The following is a 23,283-nucleotide window of genomic DNA, read 5'->3' as shown; positions in this document are numbered from 1 at the left end:
GAATCTTTTTTTCTTTTAATGTGATAAAGGTCAGTGTTAATTCTTGTAAGTCAGGAGGCAACCGAGACACACTAAGTAGACTGAAGATAAGTAAGGTTCTTTTCTTCTTATATTGTTTTAAATGTGGACCCTAATTTGAAAGATAAATTAAGTGGAACTTGATGAATAGCATTTTCTATTCACATTTTAAAAGCTAAAGAACTATTTTATAGTTGCTTTGAATTTACCATCATTAATTCTTCTCCATTCTTTGTGGTATATTATGGCCAAATACATCTGATATGACGTAGCATAATGTGCGATTGATAGTATTGAGATTCCTCCTGTCAGTGAGATTTGAAGTAATGTGCCGTGATGTTCACCTAATACCATTTGAAGTGGTTTTATGAGGACCAAGAATTATTTGTGTCTTGCATGACCTGTCCTTATTGCTACTTTTTGAGTACAACATAGGTTAGAAGAAGTAATTATTCTCAGCCTACTGACTACAAGCGAGATTAATAGCTTTTGAAAGGGCTGTAATGAAAGGCTGACCCAACTGGCTTTTGTATTATACCTTGTTTATCCTACTCTCATCTCTATCACCTTTGGGCTACAACAAAATGTAATTTATGTTAGCAGTGCTTCATAGAAGGTGAAAGGTCATATTTTTAATGAGGGTAGCCCTGATTGAGATTCACGTTTTAAAATGTTGTGTGGTAGAGTACAGTCAACAAAGTCCATGTAAACAAAGTGATTGCAGAAAGGGGCAAGAAAACCTATTATTGGACAGGAAATAAGACCGCTTTCTTTTATTAGGCATTAGTAAAGTTCAATTAGCCGAAGTTAAATAACTAGGAAAAGGGATTTAACAAAATACCAGCATTGTGATGGTCAAGTCTAATAAACCTTTATAGTTTCGGTGGAGCGTTGGGTTCTTTGTATTGAAGAAAATATTTTGCAGATAATCAATTTCCTCTTTCTTATTTTGATGCCATTTGCTAAAAACAATTTTGTCTGTCTATCTATCTTATCTTTGACTTAAGCAAGGCAGAAATGAAATGACCACCTGTGCTTGTTCCAGGGAGAAATATGCTGTATGGTGCAACTGAGCTTGTCAGTATTTGGAAAGGTTAACCATAGTACTCAACTGGTTTTGAGTTTTCCCTTTGGAAGGAAAAGTTGCATTATGTTCAAGTGCAGTTTGTGAGATTAAGCAACGGTGTCTATCAGTGGTGTGTTCACTTCAGTAAAACGAACTTTTGAGAGTGGTATGCTTTAGTGATAGACAATGCTGCTGGATTTATTTGTTGAATGATGTTAATATTAGAATTCACTATGTTACTTACATAACCGTTTTTCACAGAACATGTGCCTCCTCATAGAAACCAGACTTTTTTGAAGTAGGTTATAACTTCAAGAGAATTCTGGTCAAAAGAAGTTTGGCAGGTGCAAGGGGAAGTTTTAGGGTGTAAGAGAGGAAGGTAAAGACTTCAACTCAGAGTAGTCAAAAGCTGATTTGAAAGAAGTTCTTGGATTTGGGTTTTCAGCATTCAAATGCATACCCTGTGTGACTGCTGCTTGCCATGAAAGCTCACTCATGTCTTTCATTTGTGTACGTTTTTTGTAAGTGACAAATTGCTTCAGTTATGTTGCAGAAAGGAATGGGAAACACTTCAGAGATTTTGAATTTCATTACGATTTGTGGAAACAACTTCTAACCTGGGTTTAGTTCAAATTTTGCATAGAGAAGAATGGTGGATTGAGCCCCTTCAGTTATTTACAGCCTAATTGCCTTTCATGGAGATACAAATTATCAAAATCTGAGCATTTATATGTTGGTTTTTTACCATGTAAAAAGTTCTGTGTTAGAAAAGAGAATAATTATCTTTCCCATGTGACAGCATGGTAACTGATGGTCAGCGTAGACTGCGTAACAGTAACTACTATGTGCAAAACTGTAAGGCATGTAGGATTCACTTTGTGTGGAATTTAATAACGAAAGTTTGAGAGGGCAGCAGTTTAGATTACATAAGAGCTGCAAGACTTTGGAGAGGTATTGTGCTGATGTCAGATGCTTTTTTTCCTGGTTTTGCACTCTTCGCTGTGTATCATGCTGCATCATAATTAAATATTGGATTGTGCCCCTATATGACATGACCTTTTTATTTCGTGGTGATATGTGAAGCAATATATTGAGACCCTGTTCTAGCAGTTTGAACGTTGGTATTCTTCTCCCCAACACTCCCCGACTCCTGCAGTCGTACTTGACTGCCTTTTTAACCTAGGTCAGCCTTGCTGTGCTGTCCTCCTGCAATGCCATTCCATGCTGCCGTCTCCCTTCTTCCCTACCGCAGCACTCCCCCGTGTCTTTAGGCTCCTGCTGTCTGTTGGCAAGGAATAGAATCACACGTTACTTTAAAGCAACATAATGTTGGGATTCCCCTTCTTTTCTTCAGTGTCAATAGGTCTTGAACTATTAATGCAAATCTTCAAAATGGTTCTTTTAAATTTACACTTGTTTTACATTATTTTATAATTAAGTTTTAGTGTTTAAAGAGAAGAAAGGAATGGAAGTTTTTCAAGTGATTAAATATTAATTTTATTCACATTTAACCCTAATTTACATTAAGGATGTTAACTGAAAGGCAGATCTTTTGAATTCAACGTTTTCATTTCCTTCTAGCCTCATTGATGAATAGCTGGATCTTGTCATATGTTCATAAAGGGTGATGGTCCACTGGGATAGAAGGAATAATTGTGCTGTCTTGCACTTTCTAGTATGGTCTGTTTGTGATGCTTACTGTTTCCTTAAAAAAAAAAAAAAAAAAAAAAAAAAAGATTCCCTTTTGTCTAAACTAAAACAGATTTGAAACAAAATCTTGTTTCAGACCATTAGAGAGACTGCCCTGCTTCTCATATAGCTAATTATTTTTCTTTTATTTCAACAACAACATTCTCCTTAAAAATTATGACAGTATTATATTTCAGATATCTTCTTGTTAAAGGCTTCTCTTTTGTTCTTTTGAATGAGACTTTCATAAGCTCTCCCTGCTTAGGTGCTTATGCTTAAGTCTTAAAAGATTGAACAAACAGACCAGCCATAAGCACCTTGAAAACCCAGCCACTCCTGTATTGTCCTCATTTGACATTTTGTATGCAGGTGAAGTTAAGGCTATAGATCATGAAATATTATGCTTCATTTTATATATTTCATATCCAGATTTTTCTGTTACATACAAACTGCGAGATTGATTTGAAGAGACCTGTTTAATCCTAGGCAAGCCTTTTGAGGACTGGCAATTTGTCTTGTCTGTCTTAACAGGACTTCAGTGTTTTGGAAATCTGATTTCTAAGGTATTTTATTAGAAAGTGTATCAAGTGACAATATTGATCATAAAATCTTGTATTACACATGTGCTATCTATTCCAGTACTATGAATTTAGGTAAATAGAAAAATGTTGTGATGCATGCAACTACAACTAGGGGTAAAACCAATTGCTGATGTTTATTTTGATGTGTTTTCAGAGAATTTTGTTAACTGAAATGCACTCAGCATACTCCTGTTAAAATCTGTATTTCTTATCTGGGAGTTCTAGAAACATAAAATTTATTTCTGTAATTTAAATTGCTTACAGAACCGTGAGTAAAAGTACAGTCTTGATATGTATAAACTGCTATAGCCTATGCCATGCATTCAGTGCATACACTTGGACAAGGAAAATCCTGGTTTTGTATACTCTACATTTAGGCATTTTTGCAAATGATACAGACCTTTGTGCACAGTGTTTAATAAATTATTGAACTTTGAAGAACCATTGAGAAGGAGGGCCTGCATTTGACTGAGCAGTAGACATGAATAAATGTTATCCTCAAGTGTATCTAGCAGACAGTAATAGATGCTTGATCAGACAATATGAACACCGAGTGAATGATGGTAATAACATTAAATATTTACATATAGCAAAAGCATCTTGACAGCAGAAAAGAGACTGTAAGACTGCACACCTGACTGCAGTAAGGTGGATAAAATCCAGTGAATATAGTATGCCTTTCTATAGGACAACTTTCTGTTAATAACTAGCAGCATTTCTCTGTAAGATGCATATTATAAAAGTAGTTGTTTGGGACTCACAACGGCTGTATTGCAGTCTGCCTATTTTATATGACATTTTAAAATCTGTGAATCTTTTCTGTCATACAAGACGATTTTCAAGACTTCCTTGGTATAATCTCCTGGTGTTGATATCACTCTATACCTACTATAATGTAAAAATGATTACTAAGTTCAAGAATAAGAATTAATAATTGGATAATAATAATATGTTTAATATTAACCGAAAGTACATTTTGACCTGTATGTTATTAGAAGCTCAGAATCACTCTGCTTTACTTTACCTTAGTTTTACATTGGATTTTCTAACATAGGAGCTGTCTTGAGGATTGTGTCCAGAAGAAAGTTATACCGTGGCTATACTCAAAAGAATTCATAAAAGCAAGTAGCAATATCCTTCTCCCTCCTGCCCTCTCCACTGCTGAGCAGTTTCATGGGAGTAAATCCATTTTATTGATGTTGAGTCCTTGAAGTGCATGATACTTGTTTATGTGCCCTTGTTTTGGTTTTTTTGGGGAACCTGCAAATCATGATTGTAGAACAGTTGGTATTGCTTGCACTGCACTTTTAAAAATAGGTCATGCTTGATTTTCCACATAATTTTAAAAGGAAATTACTATATCAGAAGCATAGGATAACAACTTAATTTTTATACTGAAGACTAGATGAATTTTGTTAGAGGTTCTTATGCTTTTTAATGCATTCCAAATAGCTTTCAGTTATAGGAAAAAAATAAAACAAAGGTGGCAATAAATTGATTTTTTTAAAAATACTCTGCGAAGCTTGTATTACTATGGTGAACCTGTTTGCATTTAATGATCTGTCATGTAATTAAAACAAATGAATGTTGAAAGTGAAGTAAAATGGAGTACTATCAAGCCACTTTTTCATATATTCATTTTCTTGTAATAGCAAAAGAGAACATAGACCACAATTTTAGAATTTGTTGCTTTAAGTCATCACTGAGGTTGTTTTTTGTTTAGTTTTGTTTTAATACTTTGTGGCAAAGATAATTCCTTGGTAGTGGATGCTGGAAACTTTGTTTTACTTTTTTGCTTAGAATTCTTTCCCTGCTTACTGCTTTTGTTGGAAAGATGCTTAGCAATTCATTTCTTAGAGATGGCTTCAGCATGGGTAACCATTCAACGTTCGTAAGTAATTGCCATCCTTGAGATATGAATGATTATGAATGTGGGATATCTAGGGCATATGACCAGTTGAGCATTGGTCAGTCAAGCCTTTCTTGAGGTATAAGGGCAAATACATTTTTCCAGCTGTTAGGGAAAGAATCTTGTGGATCCTGTGGAGGAAATGGTTGGTATACTGCAAGAGGGAGAAGTGTCATATTCCTGCAAATACGTGAATGATATGTTTTACAAAAGGAATGTGACAGAAATTTAACGTGACGTTCTCTTCTTGGGTGAGTTTGAGGTAAAAAGTTTTGCAGGTGATAGCTGTTCTGAGCAGCATTCCTCTGTGGCTATAAAATTGATGTGGGCTACAGAGCTAGAATGTTGATAGCTTGATGCTAGCGGATGTAAGCAGAGATGTTTTGAATGGGGACTGAACTGAAGAGAAGCCCAAGTGGGCTCATTCCGCTGCCTAAAACTTGCCCCGTATTCCTTGTTTGCTTCTTGGATGTCAGGAGTTGGAATTTATGCAGCACTTAAAGTTAAGATTGCATCTCGAATCTAGTAAAGTAGCATACCCCTGGCTTTCAGAGGGCTATGCATCTCAGGGTCCTTAAGAAAAGATACCTATTTTGGAGTAGATGATCTACATCTATTTCCCAAGGCAACTAGTGGTTTGGGATCTTTTTGGATCTTCTAACATGCTGATCAGGAGTTACTCTAGTTTAAATCCTCTTTCTTTCTAACACAACTGCTGGTAGATAAAATGAAGTACTCTTCTAAAAACAATAAAATATGACAGATTCTTACAAGCTTGGACAATAATAATGTAATTCAGTGATCATCAAACTCTGGACTTCTTTTTTTTATTGCTATGGTAAACAGTAGGTTTTTGCTGTTAATACCGCTTTATTTCTCTTGTGGACTCTACAGTTCCTTAACTGTTATACCATTGCTCATTGCTTTGTATCAGCACATCTTTCCTCCAGTCTCCTCACTTAAGCTTTCCAAGATGTGATAGCAATGAAAGTAGTCCAGGAAGTAAAAGTACTTTCTCTGAAGCTGGAAGTGTAATTTAAGAAGCCATTCTTAAGAGTAGAATCCTATAGGACATGTAAGGAACAAGATTATCTTCCTTTTTTATTTGCTATTTAAAGTAGGGACAATATTGATTCTTGTGGCAGCAGTTTAGGTCCTAAGGCAGGGTATAGATTAAAACATCTGAAGTATATTTGCAGTAGAGGTTTCCAAACTTAGTTACAGTGTGCTGCCCACTCACTGAGTGAAACTTTTCCCAGTTGGATTTCTAAGGGCTTTTTAGTCTTGCAGTATGTAGGCACTTTACATCATAACTATTTGCCTAATACAATAGAAACTTTAATCCACAAGGTTGTGTTGTCTTAATATAACCATCAAGGTGAGAATTTTAACTTGAGAATCTTCTTTCATTGCACATCGTTTCAGTGGGGGTTTTTGATGCAGGTACATAAATGAAGAAGCTTCTTTGTTCATCATATAATCTTCAAGGTCCGGACCCTATAATAGTCAAGATCTGAGCACATGCAAAACCTTGCTAAAATCTTATATTTTGATTTTGCTGAGTTTGGGGTAGGGAAATTACATTAGACAAACTTTCTGCACGTGTACTTCTCTTGCAGCCTGTATAATGTTTTCATGAGCAATGTTTTAAAAGTCATTATTCGTCCTCTTCATTCTTCCCCCTCACACTTCTTGCTGTTTCAGCATTTGGAGAAATTATTATTAAAGCAATCTCTAAGCATCTTTCTTTAAATTTTGTGATAGAGGTTATATTTCAGTCAGAACAAGCATTTAGTGTCCTCCTGTAGTAGTAAGTCTGCTGTGTGGGGATTTTGGATTTTTTTTTCAGATTTTGTTTTCTTGTTCTGTAGTATGCAGTTCAAAAATGTACCCTAAAATATGAGTTTCATTTAGCTTAATGAAGCTAAGAACACGAAATTTAGAGTCATGAAGCACTTGAAGTGGCAATTTGATGCCTGTGATAAGAAGCAGCTTTGTTGAGGGTGGTTTTCTGCTGAAATTAGTACTATGAAGTATTAATATGTTGCTATCCATTTCACGATGCTAGATGTGGGGTTCAGATGCAGAATTTTTAATTTACTCATCTATATGTAAAGTATCCATAAATAAATAGTGTCCATGTGCTAAATGGCTGGTGAACATAAAGACTTTTACTTGACTTTTCCTGTAAAAATCTTGTGAAATAAAAATGCAGAGACTAATGTCAGGGATTATACTAGCATCTTTTTTGCAGTCTATGCTTTTAACTTGATTTAAGCATGTAAATTTATAGGTTTTTTTTGCATTGGTAGACAATTGTGCTGGTATTCAATGCAAACATTAATTTATATTCAGCATAAAATATATTTCAGCCTCTTCACAGCCTTTCTTGGGCTAGGTTCCACTGCAAAATTTAGTTAGTTTGCATCAACCTAAGCATTCAACTGCAGTACTAAGCAGCAGAAGCGCAACAGGGTAACGGGGATGTGAAATGGCTGTGATCTCCATTGTAGTGATAATAAATATGGTGGCAGAAGTATATAAAGTGTCAAAATGCAAAGAAGGAATGAAAGTCCAAAGTTTACAGTCTCTAAAACACTTTCTTAAGCTGTGAAAGCACTCCAGATGATGATGATGATGATAATAATAATAATAAAGTCCATTCAAAGAGGGGAAAAAAAATCGCTTTGAAAATGATTAAGTTGATGGAATATTTTCGTAAAATCAATTTCGGAAAACATCCAAGCTATCTAAACCTTCTTGTGCATAGTATAGGCTTTAAAATATACCAGGTTTTGTCCTTTTCAGCAAGGCTTTTCTCTTTTTTTTGACTGTAAGAGCAGGTTGTAATAAAAATGTATGTAACGCTTTATCAGCTGTTTAGGGAAGCGTACGTTTTAGTTCTAAAGAAAAGGGAGAAGTTTGTCTCATCATGACCTCTCTTTGTCTGTCTTTTCTTGGCAAAGAGTGAGGCTTCTCTTCGGTATTGTGCGGACACCACACTTGAGCCGAATTAGCTTTTGAACTTTTCATGTACTATAAATCTTAAGAGACAATAAAGTTAAAAGTGCACGTCACTAGGTGGCACTGAAACATCGTTGTATGCCAAGTACAGTCTTGAGCTCTTCATCTGCTCTACTAGAGCTGCCTGGATTTGTAAGTGTCAGGGAGATTGTTTTATTGTTAAAGGGCATAGTGTAATATATTCATCTCCATCCAAGGCAGCCATTTCATGCCCTGAAACATGCCCTCTCACAGCTCTGGCCTGTTGACTATGCTTATTTGGTGTAATAATTAGCAGAATTTCTCACTAACAGCGGTACTTACTAACACCTCACATTTTCCTCTCTGTTTTTGTACGTGATGGATTGTGCATTCTATGAATAAAGTTAAGCGGGTCACAGCCTAAGCCCTGTACAACACAGCTATTTTCTGCACAATAGTTTTGAATGGATATATATTAACTCCTTTTTAATCCCTGTGGTGTGTAATGCAAACAAATTTGAGCCTTTTTGTAATAGGCTATTGAAAACTTGTAAGCACAGAACAGTTAACTTGCCAACTTAAAGAACAAAAGAAATTGAACGAGGAGCTCTAGAAATTAGAGTACACTGTCTTTTAACAATGAGATGCTTTAGAAGCCTGTTGTAATTCTTTATGAAGTTTGGTACAGATCACTGTACTTTGTTCTAGAGGTACAATTCTGCCAGGGGAGATTTAGGTTAGATATTAGGGAAAATTTCTTCACGGAGAGAGTGGTTAGGCATTGGAACAGACTGCCCAGGGAAGTGGTACAATCACAGCCCCTGGAAGTATTCAAAAAACGTGTGGATGTGGTGCTTAGGGACATGGTTTTGAGGTGGACCAGGCAGTTAGGTTAACAGTTGGACTTGATCTCAGAGGTCCTTTCCAACCTTAATGATTCTATGACTTCTCATATGCATGTTAAAGGCGATATTTCTGCTGTCATGATGTTCAAACAGTTACGCTGCTTAGTATGAAAATAGAGATGGGAAGCCCGAGTTAAACATCTGTTGGTTTTTTTGCACTTTATTGGCTGGAAATGAGTGAGTAGGTTGAAAATCGTTGTGATGGAAATAAAAAGAAAAGTTCCTTGAATAAATGCTGTGGTAAGGATCCATGTCGTGTTTTTTTCCAAACGCAGTGGCAAGGACAGATAGAGTTAAGGGTTCCCAAAATTATTAGGTAAAGTCTTTTCTAGTTAAACTCCTAAGTAAAAATCTAGTGAAATTCCTATGTAATGAATTAATTCAAATAACAGTGATTTGAGGCATTTGTCATATGGAAGCTCAGCTCTGTATGGAGACCATCAAAGCTTTGTCACTCCTCATTTAGATGGGAATTGCAGCATATGTAGTGTTAAATGTTGGTCATAGGCTCTTGCAGTTGTCTGATATTATTTAATTTTGAAATCCTCCCTTCCAATAATTTTTTATTATCCTACATTGTTCATTCTTTTTTCACCTAGCCCTTCTTGAATTCTAGTTACCGCTAAAGCAATTCCATTGTAGAAGAGAAAGTAATACAGCATGTTAAGCCAGCAAATAAGAACAAAGGTGGCTCTGGCAGCTTTCTCTTAATGTCAGTTGCTTGCCCTCAGCCTCCCTTATTAATGCATCTGAGCTGCTGTCACTCAGATGGTTTTAACACAGACATGCATACTGTGTGTCAAAAAGGGTGGCCTATATTTTTGAATTTCAGGTTGAGAGTACCCCAACATATGAAACCGCTGTATCAAATTATAAAATGGTTGACTCAAGTCCTTGTAGACTTTCTGAGGGAAATGAAATTTATTTATTCTTGTCTTTGACATATACTCTAAGGAAGCGAGAGTTTAGAATTTTAAGGTGTCCACAATATTTTCATTTGGACAGAGACTTGCCTGCGTGACTTTAAAAATAATTTTATGATAGTTCAGAACAACCCTTCTCTCTGTCACATTGTACTTCCATATTAGGATTTTTTTTTTTTTTTGTGTACGTATCTCTTTTTATAAAGGGTTTTTACCTCTCCTCACCACCCCTGTTCCTTCCCTTGTACTGATTTGCCTGTGGGCTTTTTGCTGATGTTCTTGTATAACACATACAAATATTTACTTAAAAATACAGTTAGAGACTATTTGGTGCTTTTTCTTTATGGGGTCATTTAATGGGTTCCGTTTTGAATGTTAGCACACAGTTGATTAAACATGTCTGTATTTTCCTATCAGCCTAGTACAGCTTTAGTATCTGTTACAGATCAGTATGGCTGCCTCTCTTCTTCCTTTGTTTAGAGAATGAATCCAAACCATTCTAGAATGAGCTAGTACTTTTTGTAGGAATTGTTTGGTTATTAAACTTGGCAGTAGGAATACGCAGTAGTATAAGTCTAGGACCTTTTTTCAGCAGAAGGGAGCAAATAGGAGAAAGGAGAGTTGTGGTGAAATCTGGAATGGTCCTCTCTCTGCCAGCCTCTCTCTCTTTCACCTTCAGAAATCCAGCCTGTATTTGAGAATAGCATGGAGAAGGGAAGAGATGATTTTTAAAAAGACTTGTCACTGCTGTACTACTTCACATTCACAAAGTACAGACAGTGATGGCAGCAGGACTATCTAGACTCTTGGACCAGTTAGGAATAGAAGTGTGGGGGGACAAAGGACAGACAAAAGTTTCCCTGAATAAATGTACGCGGAAGACTTAAGAAATAATTTTTGTGCATGTCCATTTTAATTGAATAGTGCTGCTCTGCAAAATTACACCTGATCGTTGCAAGCGAGGGAAGAAGTTAGCAAGAAATAAGGTCTGTATATGCAAGTAATAAAAATGAAAACTGGAAATTATGTATTAGCATTTGCAAGAGCTAGGATTGCTTTATTAAGACAGCATTATTTGAAAAAGTAACAGTTCTTCAAATGTATTCTTAAGCAAAATGTTGATTTGCGTTATGAAATTTGCCTTGGTTTGGCACAAAGCAAATGGCTTAACGGACCTACTTCTTTCAGTGGTCTCTTGTATTTTACCTCTTAGTATACCTAAGCTTATTCTTTAAATTACGCAAAGTCAGTTTAAGAATAAGATGTGAAAAAAAATTGAATAGTCCTTCCTTTATCTGTAGTTCTTTAGCCTTATGATAGTACTGTAAATGTTCCAAGTACTATGAAATACAGATCCTGACAAACTCTTGTCTAAACTTGTATGAGTTGTGAGGCAGAAGTGAATTTCTCACACCAGCTTTAGGACTTCAGTAAAATATATTCTTACAGAAGTAGACCAGGGTCTCGTGATTCACTGACCACTGGTGACTGGCAAAGTGATGAATCAAAACCAAACTGAGGAATAAGATGCACCAAACTTTCAGTCAGCGTGGTTCTACTGCCTCCAGTTTATTTGGTTAGGCTGTATGTGCAGAACTGCTTTAAGGAAATATGGATGATTCATTGCAGTCTGCTGGTCTAAACAGTTTGGGAACCACTGAACTAAAATGTATCATTTAGAAAAACATCCAAACTTGATATAAAAAAGAATTCCCATGAGGGAGAATTCATCTCACACAGTGGTGATCTGCTCCAATGGTTAATTATCCTTTCTTTTAAATTGTGCTCCCTGTTTCTGATCTGAACTTGTCTAACCTTCTTTCAGACCCAGAATTTTGCTAATTGTTGTCTGCCAACTTCGATGTTAAATGTTAGCTTTCTCTTCCCCATGTGGCTTATTCCAGAGGCTGTGAACAAAACAAAGCCTTCGAACTAAACAAAATTAATTAAGTTTGAATTGTTCATTACATTTGCATTGTTCACTATGAGGTTTTTTCTTTAAATAATTTTACAAAAAAACCCCAACCTCTTATTCCAGCAAACCCCATATAGCAATATCCTTCTTGAACTTATGCCATAATTCAACAGTGTTTCGTTAATAGTTGTCTTATTATGAAGCTGAGGCAACAACTACAGTTTATAGGTTTTCTAAGTGAGTGTTGTTGTCATCATTGGACCAATGGCATAGCTTACGCAAGATTAGGAAATTATGTTAAAAATACAAAACAATGTGCATTTATTACACAGGTTACTCTTATAAATGTATAAAATGTTACAATTTGCACTTTTTGCAGCTGAATACTCCTGTACAAATATTGATACATACGTTAAATTTATGTACATAATGTAATCTTTAATTTTTATATCCTTGAAAAACATTTGTGAAAAATGATGCAACTGTATTAACATGGTACTCCTGTGTAGCTTCAAAAATAACATCTCAATGGTTGTGCTGTTTTGGAAATAACATTGACAATTTGTATGATACCAAATTTGTTGTAACCATGATAAGAAATAAGTGGTGGTTGCCTTTAAATTGTTTTGGAAGAGGAGGGGTAATTGCACAAAGCTTCTGCTCAAAGGTTCCTCTAGTGTGAGAAATGTTTGAAGGAAAATCTGTGTTTGTCGTGTCCTTGAAAAGGACAAATCACAGAGACTGAAGAGCAGAGGGAGGAAGTAGGGTGCTGCTTCTGCAGCTGAACCTCAGGTGACCTAGCATACCCCTTCCTTCTGTGTATTCTGTCTGCAGTGAGTTTGTTAATTGTGGCATATACTCTCAAGAATTATCTTGCAAAGACCTCCTTTAAAATACATCTGGTGAAATGTGACTAACACAAAAGAAAAGTGTTCCTGGAATACATTTCCTTTTATCTCTAAGGCTTTCAACCATCTTTCTGTCTTTACATTCCAGAGTGAAGAATACAGTTAAATAATCAAATATGATGTCTTGGAAGGCTGTAAAGGTCTTCAAATTTCACCAAGTTTGTAAGTGCTTTTGTACTTTCATAGTGCTTATTGTGCTAATAAAATTCCTGGAAAATAATTTAGTTCTGTAAAAAAAATATCAAGAGTAAACAATTTTGTAATGGCCTACGAAGATGTTCGAATACTGTGTAATGGGCATGACAGTTACAGTATGTGAAATTTAATGCTCTAGCTCCTTATTGATCTTCCTTGTAGCCGATTGCATGGCACAAGCATTCGCACTTAGCACCTGCTCTTCCTACATTAACGCTATCTTCAGCAGTGTTATAAAGGGGACTTTGGAAACCACACTTGATGCTGAACTGAAGTATTTAAGGAAATATCTGTTTTTTTAAGTATCCATTTTATTTTCACTTTACTTTTGATTGCTGGTTCTTCTGGGTGATGTTTTAACATTTAAAATTCTATCCCCTGCCATTTTTAAGTATCCTTATTACACATTGGATACTTCTACCATTACCTATCAAAATATATAGAGAGTAGAAATCCTGCGAGGCTCAGTATTTTCTGGAAATGATGAAAAGCTGCAAGAAAATGAATTTCATCTTTCATCTTGCTCATGGTTCTGGAAAACTGTATTAGTGTGACCTGCTCATGTGTGTTTGAAAGTTCGTTGTCTGTCTACATCTACAGAAGTTATAAGCCTGTCACAAAGGTTCTGAATCTGCATCTGAAGCTGTGTCAGCCCTTGGTTTTCATTCTGGAGGTCCTTGATTCATTCTCTGGTTGTTGGTCAGTGTGTTTGCTCTTACTTTGCTACACTAACTAGATACTATACTTCAGCGAAGGTTGTACAATTACACATTGCAGTTATTCAGTGCTTCCGAAAATGCTGTGGTGATTCTTAACAGTTCTTTCTGTTTGCTTGGGCCATTCAAGGAGAAGCAGCGCCATGTCAGTATATTTCCCATTCATAAGCATAGTAGGCCCCTCCTGAGGCTACAGAGCTGTAGTGCCCTGCATTCTGGTAATGGACTTCTGTAGAAGTTAGGCAACATCAGTAACTTCTTAGTGTCATTAGAATGTGAGAGGTGAACAGATGGTAATGCCAAACGTATCCTTGTTTCAACATTAACCCTTGATATAATCTGTTGTTTTATTTTATCTGTTTTTAATCTTTATTGAATGTCTTCTCAGTTAAAGAATTGGTGCTTAGTGTTTCACAACTGGTCAAACCCACTTGGTTTCTTGGGACTGTGCGTATAGGGGTATGTTTGCTACGTCATGCAGACCCAATTACTGGTGACAGTCACTAAGGTTTCTGTTGCTGATTCTTTGGAGGTGAGCTGGTTAAGAACTGCTTGATTAAGAAATCTAGTTTCTCAGCTACTGTTGGCTATTTCTCAGTGAAGTTATGCAAAGAATGGCATGCAGAAATGGCCCAGTGTCCTTATCTATTCCTTGTGATTCACAAACACGTTGATCTAAAAGTATCCACTTTTTTAAACATTTTCTTAGGTGCATGCATGCTCTTGTGTCCATCTGTATAAGAAGAAAACTGAAGAACTGGAGATCTGATTGAAATGTGGTCATTATTTTCAAACAAAGTTTGAATGTTCGTACTTCTCACCTAATGCAGCTGATCCATTTACCAAGTGGTACCTGCTGGACAAGGATGCACAAATGATAGAGGGAACAAGAAATGGATGATGGTGTCAAGACGCTTGCAGTGATGGTAGAAGTTTATTGACGGGTATACTGAGGAGGCTTAGGTGCATTTTGTCAGCAAAAAGTGTCTGTGTTTGAACAATTTATCATTTCAAATTTTTATTATGATTACTTAAAGTGCTAATCCATGTGTGACAAATCTACACTCAGTTGCATAAGGAAAATTGCCAGTTCCGTTCCATTAACAGCCACTAGCCAAAGGAACAATGTTCCTGTAGGTTAAAACAACAATTAAGGGGCCCTTAACACGTCAAGGGGGGGGAGAGAGGGGATACTGGTAGCAAAGACATTTTTCACACATTGCTAAGCTGCTTCAATGCATAAATTAACTCTTAGTTCAGTTACATCAGTCAACTATGTTGTGCATATGCATGACTGGTCTGCGTGTGTGTGTGTGAACCAAAATCTGGGCCTGTTGATTTATGAGAAAGGGTAAGAGAGGTTGAAATTAGTAAGCAAAGCAAACAGTACCTTTGCAGGAAAGAATATCAAACAGTCTTTTTGACAGCTGCTCAGTTACAAATGCTGGTGTTAGACCTGAGGTCTTTGCATTACAGTAGGTTGTTCATTATGTAATTTTTTTCATGACCAGATCACTTGAACTGCGTCCTGCTACTTCTGTAACTGGCCTGGTTTTCAGCGGGAGAGCAAAGATGCACAATGGTTATATTAAATAACCAGCATACTTTATTGTAGTATAGTTAGGAAATGGATTTATGGGCTATTAAATATTGTTAGAGAGTCCTAGATAATTTTGGTATGAATTTATACAGAATAATAATGCAAATTTTTGTCTTTAATATGAAAATGGTTTGGGTATATAGTATTATGGGGGGGAGCTGTGGTATGCGAAGTGTGGTACAGTATGGTCATATGTCTGCCGGTATGTTTGACAGGCTGGATTATAGAGAGAATGTAGCACAGACAAGGCTTTTGGTAAGACTTGAGTGTAATGAAGGGTAACCTGGAAATAGAAGTTTTTCATGTGAGTAAATGGTGCTGTAAAATTGGCCAGTCCCTTAAGATCTTTTAATGAGTGGAGTTTACAGAAATAATTTGAGGAAAAAAAAATTCTGAAATGTAATATATGTGATAATAGAGAAATAAAAGCTGTAATAGTGCATTTAGAATGTATTTTTTATTACTCTGGGTTCATTTCTGACATAACTGGTTTTAGTGAGCCACTTGAATGACCTTGGTTGCTATGAAGTTTTAATAGCTAACACTTGGAAAGCCTTGTAGTTTAAACAAAAGTCAACTTCAAAATCACATTCCTGACTTAAGAAACTGTCCAAAATTTGGTGTGTGGTTTTTTTGGTTGTTTTTTTAATTTTTTTTTTATTTTTAAAAACATGTGAAAGAATGTTAGGAAGTAAGGTTGTGGAAGCTCCTGTGAAGTGGTGGCTTTTTTCTAGATGGGGCCTTACTGTTGTGTCACAAAATTTTTACTGTATAAGGTATTTAATTTTCCTCCTTTATAAAGCCATTGAGCTCTCACTTCAGAGCACTAGCCCTTTTCTTCCTGCGTGACTTGAAAGAAATCCACATTTTATTATACTTGATTAAAAAAAAAAGAAAGGATGAAAGAGAGACACAGGCCCTAATGTACATTCTTATGTGGGGAAAAAGCCAATAGAAAGGAGGGATTTTTGGAAAACCAAAGGTTTGCATCTGAACTTGCAATTCAGATCTTTCTCTCATGACAATATGCATTCTCAGAGTGCCTTGCTAAACCTGATAACCTTTTGGAAAACAAAAGACTATTGGGAAAAACAGTGTTGGAGATGGAGATGATACTTTCTTAAGCTTTGACTAGAGGCCCTTATTTTAGGAGCTGTCCCAGAAATTTCTGCAAACACATTGGATTGCATTGAAATCAAAAAGACTTAAGTGTCTGTGTTTTACTAATTCTGGTCCTGAGTCAGTATTTTCAAAAGCATAAAAACTGCAGTGGGCAGTTAGCAAAACTGTTCAGGATGAAAAAATTGGCCAATGTTTTAAGAGCTTCTAATGAAAGGAGTTAAGGCAGAAGGGCTTTTGTAGGCTCTGAGTGGAGACGATGTTTCAAAGCTACTAGGCCTTCCTTTGCACTCTCCCCTCTAGCAGTATATTGTTCCCTCCTTTAGCCCCAGTAAGATTATTTGTCAGATCTAGACATGAGATAGGTAAAACTCAGCCTAAATAAAATGTTCAGCTTTCTTTTACCTCTCTTTACTGTAAGATTGCTGGGGGTGGAGGGAAGTCAAAATGAGGAGCATTTCCAATCTTTGCTTTATAAAAAAAATAAATCATTGACCCGAAGAAATTAAGGCAACATTAGGTGGGACTTCAGGTCATTGTAACATGAGTTAGGTAGCAAATCAGGAAATTCAATTATTTTGCAGGGAAGAGTGTATACGAGTACGTAGAACTGTTTTGCTGGTTGTGCTGTTTTCTCTGCATCAGGCAAGCACCAGCTTGCACCAGCTTGCCTGGAAGGTAGGTTGACGAGTCTAGCCAGTTTTCAGCCATCTGCAGAGTATTGAAAATGGTTGTTCCCTTATGTGATGTGTATATTTGTAATATATTTGTAAATAATAAATACCTAAGAATTGTTAGAAGCAAATAGGAAGTTAAATACAACAGTGAGATAGTCAGTTTTTGTTTGAATTGACTTCTTTCATGTGTCTTTTCCATAGCATGATTCATCTTTTGCTTCATTCTGCATAATGCTGATTGTAAGGTGAAAGTAGGTAATCAATAGCTGAAAAAAAGGTTGCTTGTATCCCCTCAGAGGTCGGGAATGTGCCTGTTAGAAGTTTCAAAATACCATCTTTTCTGAAAAAATATTTTTTAGGGAATAATGAGATGGGCTTTTCCAGAATAATGAGTAACAGTCATGTTCTTTGGCAGTCTACTAGTCTGAATAAAGTATATCTTTTTAACTGCTCATCAGAGTGAGTTCTTGTGTAAGTAAAAACTAACATCCTTAAATCTTTCATAGGCACTGTTGTATCTGTCCATGTCTTGGACTTGAGTGACTTTACACCCATATGGGATGCTTCTCCAGGTCCAGAGAGATTACTTGGTGTAGTGAAGCTGACATTTTCCTCGAATTCAGGAGAAATGCAGGGCAGCACACAGGGTTATCTTTTCAGAGGTAAATAATGCTTGCATTGACTTAAGTCTGCTTGTGTGAACAAATGCCATTTCTTCAATAAATTCTTCAGTGTGTTTCATACTAAGTACTGGGGGGGGGGGGGGGGAACCAAACTTTTGCTTCTTAATGTTTTCAGTGGCTTTACGTATTAGAAATTGTTGCAACATTGCAGCCTTAAATTTGTTGTCAGAACTAATTTCAATAATATTTCAATGAGATTTCAATAAAATTAGTTTTTATAATACATTGTTGCAGCCAAGACAATGCTCTGTAACCTGGAAAAGGACTATTGTTGTCTGACTTGTTTGATGATGAAACTAAATGGGAATTCTGTGTCTGAAACGCTAAGGCTTTCACAAGCCTTTATAGCCTAGATATTGAACTTTTGTCTTACAATTAAGAGAGAAATGAAACCTTTTGAGAATGGTATTGACACCCTTCCGGCAAATATGTCAGCTGCAAAAATTTTTACACTGTCATGCTTCGTGGCCAGAAAGTGTCATTAAGTCCCATCTTTCCCTTATACCACTTAATTTGAAAATAACAAACCATGGGTGTGTAATATAACTGCATTTTGGCCTGTGACTTTGATGTGTATTAGCTGTGTTTCTGTTATTTCTCCTGCTCTGTAACATACAACACATTACTTCTATTGCCATGAAGAAACTTGGGGGGGGGGGAAAACCCCTATGTATAGTGATTGAGAGATTCCAATTATTACTACTCCACTTGCTGAATTTTACAACCAACCATCTCATTAGTAAACCTGTTTATTACTAATAAATGAGCAGAGATTGTTAATATCTGCAGGCAGATATTTCACGTGCTCTGAAATTGGGCATTAGTGCTTCTGATATTCATTCCAGTTATCAGAGTCAGATATAACAGATCCATTAACACTCACAGCAGCCTACGAAATAACATATTTGCAGACATTTTCTCCTTTCTGAAGGGCCAAGTACAACACTTATGGGGTTTCTTGAGCAGTGCAGAGTGCCTGATGACATTATGGGGATGGTGCACATAAGATTGTCTTTCATGTATTGGCACTGTTAATGTATATGTAAAATTCACATTGGTTTTTAAAGTGCAAGAAACGTAATACTGGTACCTGAATAAACTATTACACTGCTAATAATTTTTAAAATGTAAAATTCAGGCTTAGAAAAATGCTTCAAGTAAAGGCATTTTTTTTTTTTAATTTAGGGGTTTATGTGTTGGAAGAGCCTATAAGCAATGCTTATGTAACAGTGCTTAGACTGAAACATCAGCCAGCTGGTATAGCCAGATCTTCAGGTTTTCTCTTTTTTTACTTTTTTGAGATATTTGTGAGTAGCTTGATATTTTTGACATCTGTGTGACAGCTTCTTGCATAAGAGATGAGCAGCGTTTTATACCACCCAGCTGTGTGTATTAGTCTGTACATCAAGCTGAAGAGCGGCACTTAGCCAGATCTGACAATCAAATGTGAACTAGTACTACCTATACACAAGAGTGCATTTTAATGTTGTGTGCTTTTTGCCAAGATGCTGGTACTTGACAAAGAAATTGTCGGAATCTCTCTTCTTCCCATCTCTTTTTTTTTTTTTTCCCACAGATGTGAGTCCGTGTTGAAATACATGATTTTTTTCTGCAGTTTAATATGGTTTATCTAGCAGATAACAAAGCCAATCTAATGTTTTCAGTGATTTCATGTAATGAAATTGTAGCAAGCTCTTTGTAATAGAGAAGTGTTATTGTTTTAGAATATGCAGCAAATTAGCATGTCATTTTTTGCAAACTTAATCTGAAGTTACATTATGCTCGGTTTCACCAATGACTTCATGTCAACATACCAACAGCGTGTCCCCAAAGAAAACTAGAGACCTAGAGACATTACTTTGCTAGTTCATAAATTTCAGCGCTGCTCTTCTCAGTCTTGTTAAAAGTTGGTGATCAGCAGTGTGAGTGTGGAGATGAGTAAGTGAGAGCTACCTGCTCCTATTTTAGTTGGACTGATCTGTTATCTATAAACCTTAAAATCTTCTACACTTCCTCATGGTTTTAAGCCTCTGTCATCATCTTTGATGCTTAAATTTGAATAAATGAAATTCACTGTCACAGAATAAAATACACAGTAACACTCTTCATAGTTCAGCTTTCCTTGTTTACGTGTTTGCTATAAGCCAGCAGTTAGTTACTACATGTAATATTTCTTTCTTCAATTTTTAAGTAGGATTGCCAGAATAGGGAAGATCTGTTTTGACCTGTATATGCAACCTGAAAAGATTATGAAAAGAGGAATTTACAAAGGGAAAAAAAAAAAAAGATTTTTTTTTTAACAATGAATTCTCTTTTCTATGGAATAATCAATTTGCAGTGACATCTAGGTGATGAAATACGTAGTCATTCCCATATAACTGGGTTTTACGAAAGTGTTAGTGATACCCTTTTTAAACTTACTCTGTGTTTTCCTTCGTAGTACACCCTTCTCATTCTTTTAAAAACAGTGTTCCATTTCCATCTGGTCTTGCTCTTACAACATAAAAGTATTGAGTGAGCTGCAACTTAAATTGTTTCTTGTGATAGCTTTTAAGTAGTTGAATATATTGCAATAAAAATGAGACTTTGAATCCTGTTATCTGAAATATTCCAGCATTATGGCAGATGTAGTTTTATGATCTCTGAGCTGCGTTTTTATTAGTAAATATTTGTTAATGAGCAAAGTTTGTAAAGAAACCATCCTTGCAAGCGGAAAAAAAGAAGAAATAAAGGAAACTAGGCCAATACTTCCACTGTAACAATTTTTACACTGTTGTTAATCTGTACTTATTTTGAGTTAGTGTTGAATTAGACTGCGAGTAGATAAATGTGGATGGACTTGTCATGGATTGGGACTGTTTGATTCCAAAAATCTGATGGCATGTTTCAAGCTTCTCTTGCACGTTCTACATCTTTACCTGCACAATTAATTGTATAATGCATACAAAAATTCTATTTTTGTTAATAAAAACCTGGAAAATGCAGTTTGGAGAAAATCAGGCTTTTATCTTAGCAATTTCTTAGTGGCTGTGTTGACTAAATATTGGTGGAGATACTCTCAACCTAAAACAGAAGTAAAAAGGGAGTTGAGAGAACAAGGGGGGCAGAGAAAACCTGCTCTCCACAGTCAGCTGGTTCTTAGCGCACTCCCAACATCAAACCCAGTATGTGGCTGGCTGCTGGAATGGCAGGTCTTGAGTGTGGCATTTTAAATGTGGTCAGGTTGTAGGGGTTTTGGTGTGCAGTAGGTGATGTTTTCTTTTTCCTTCATACACCCATTTCAGGAAACATTTTAGAGTATGCCCAACATGGAGGCTCATTGTTTTAATGAAGTATATTATTGAGCCGTTTGAGGAATATGAGCTTTGTACCCATTGGATCCACAAATTGAAGTAGAAAATAAAATGAAAAATAAGAAATTAGTATCAAGGTACAAAGTAGGCATTGTTCTGAAGAACTTTAGACCAAGATGGATTTTCATCAGTGTAATAGGGACTGATTATTAAATAAACAATTTAGGAGCAAAAATACTCGTGTGCTCTGAAACTATCTAACCTGAATTACTGCTTTGTAAGTGGAAAAGCTTCACTGATTTTTTGCATCCATTTTTCCTTATTTAATTTTCCAGAATTGAAGGTAGTAAGAGAAATAATTGCACATGCTTGTGTCTTTTTTAATACAGCTAGTTTTATACTTGGCTGTTTTTATCTTGGTTTTTAGTCTAATTTTCTGTTTCAATTTTACCCCTCCAAAACAGAAAAAAAAGCTTCTTGAGGAACTTGGAAACAATAGACTTCCATATGTGACACCAGCTGATGCTGATTTCCATCAATTGGTAATGTATTTCTTTTAACTGTACTTGTTTTAAACTAAAATGGCTGTTTGCACTGAACAACAAATAAATCTTCCTTCAAAAAGGTACTGTGAAATCTGATATGAAAAAAGTATCCTGATGGCTGATAATGTACTTTCAAGTGGTGCAAAATAAGACCTCTAGAATTGGGATATTCAAGAATGAAAACGTTGTGAACTTCATTTATTTTTACGATTTGGTCCTGAATATCAGTACCTGAGTACCAGGTAACACATGTAACAATGAATCAGTTTCTTATGCTGTGTTAAAAAAAAATACACGTCACCATTCTTTAAGGTTTTTTGGGGTTTGCTTTTTTTCCCCCTTGAGTTGTGAAGAGAATATTCTTTATAGCTCAGATTTGGCAAAATAGGGAAAATATTAACATAGAAATTTGAAAATTTTTGGCTTAATTCTACTTTCAAACAATAAATAACCCTGAAGACTTTGCTTACAAAACGAATTATGGAAACTGAAATGCATGCCTCAAATGAAACCAAATAAAAGTAAAAACAGGCCCAGTAGCCGCATGAGTAGTAAACCAAATGAGTGTATGGAAGAGTATCATGAAATTAATATTCTGTATCTATCTTGGATCTTTCTAGGTCAGTTACAAAACATATGGCAAGAATTGTAGGTTCAATCAGATCAAATCAGAACATGGTAAGATGAAAAGCATAAGAAAGAATCTTGTAGCTTGAACAGCTACAGCAAGCATGCTTACATTACAGGCATGTCACCTTTCTTGTATTGACATATGGCTCAAAGATGTATATGGTAGCATAAAAATAGGTCTGACTCTTTCCTTGCAAGGATGAATTTCTCTTTTGCAGGATTCCAAGACAAGAAAAGTTTAGCACACGCCACACTATAGAAGAGGAAAGATGCATTTATGGGTCAGGTACTGGACTGAGACTCAGAAGCATGAAGTCAAATTCCAGTTTTGCCATGGGATTACAATTGTGATATTGAGCAATCTGTATACTTCTGTCACCTTTCTTGTTCATTTGGGTTGTAGGGTGCTTAGGGAAAGCATGGTTTTCTCTGTATTCCGACAGTGCTGAACGTAGTGGAAGTAAGCTCTTGATTGGGATCTTTAAGAGCTGTTAATAATATGAAAACATAACTTGCTGTTAACCATAAAAGCACTTCTGTGGGTAAGGGCAAGAAAAAGTGTAGAAGAGCTGGAAAAGTGTAGAAGAGCTTAACAGATTTTTTTTTTCTTTACAAAAAAAAAAAAACCCAAAAAAACCCAAAACAACAACCCCAAACACATTCTTTTAAGTCTTAAACTAAACTTCAAGAAGAAGCTCTTCCTCCTTTTGAGACTGAGGCAGCTCACTGTTTTCTCCTTCCTAGTCCTGTTACATTCCCTCCTGTTTGTTCTCTGCTTTTCTGTCTGTTGCTGCCAAGAGCTGCTATGCCCAGCATCTTTTTCTTTTTCTTTTTTCCATTTTTGTAAATCCACAGTCTTGTGGAGCTGATGTGAAAAGAAGATGGAGCCAGGGTTGCCCAAGTGGCATCTCATTTGCTCAGTATCA

At 36.0% G+C, this 23,283-nt stretch overlaps 1 protein-coding gene across 6 annotated transcripts in view; it reads left to right on the top strand.

The window, feature by feature from the left end:
• The window catches only part of FTO (FTO alpha-ketoglutarate dependent dioxygenase), a 254,058-nt gene that overhangs the window by 25,178 nt on the left and 205,597 nt on the right, over positions 1-23,283 (top strand). For 4 of the 6 annotated variants that reach the window (XM_087739731.1, XM_087739734.1, XM_087739735.1 and 1 more), the window contains exon 2: positions 21,647-21,724. The exons of 1 other annotated variant lie outside the window; for it this stretch is intronic. In XM_087739731.1, coding sequence (XP_087595857.1) covers positions 21,647-21,724 — 78 coding nt within the window. Of the gene's footprint in view, positions 1-21,646; positions 21,725-22,575; positions 22,644-23,283 lie in introns of all 6 variants that reach the window. One more of the 6 variants, XM_087739733.1, reaches the window with a different exon arrangement.

Source organism: Nipponia nippon, unplaced genomic scaffold, assembly GCF_047370975.1.
Source record: "Nipponia nippon isolate SJK-2023a ecotype South Korea unplaced genomic scaffold, ASM4737097v1 scaffold_7, whole genome shotgun sequence".
NCBI classification, from domain to species: Eukaryota; Metazoa; Chordata; class Aves; order Pelecaniformes; family Threskiornithidae; genus Nipponia; species Nipponia nippon.
Note: the sequence above shows the minus strand (reverse complement) of the source record. Positions and strands in the feature narration are given on the sequence as shown.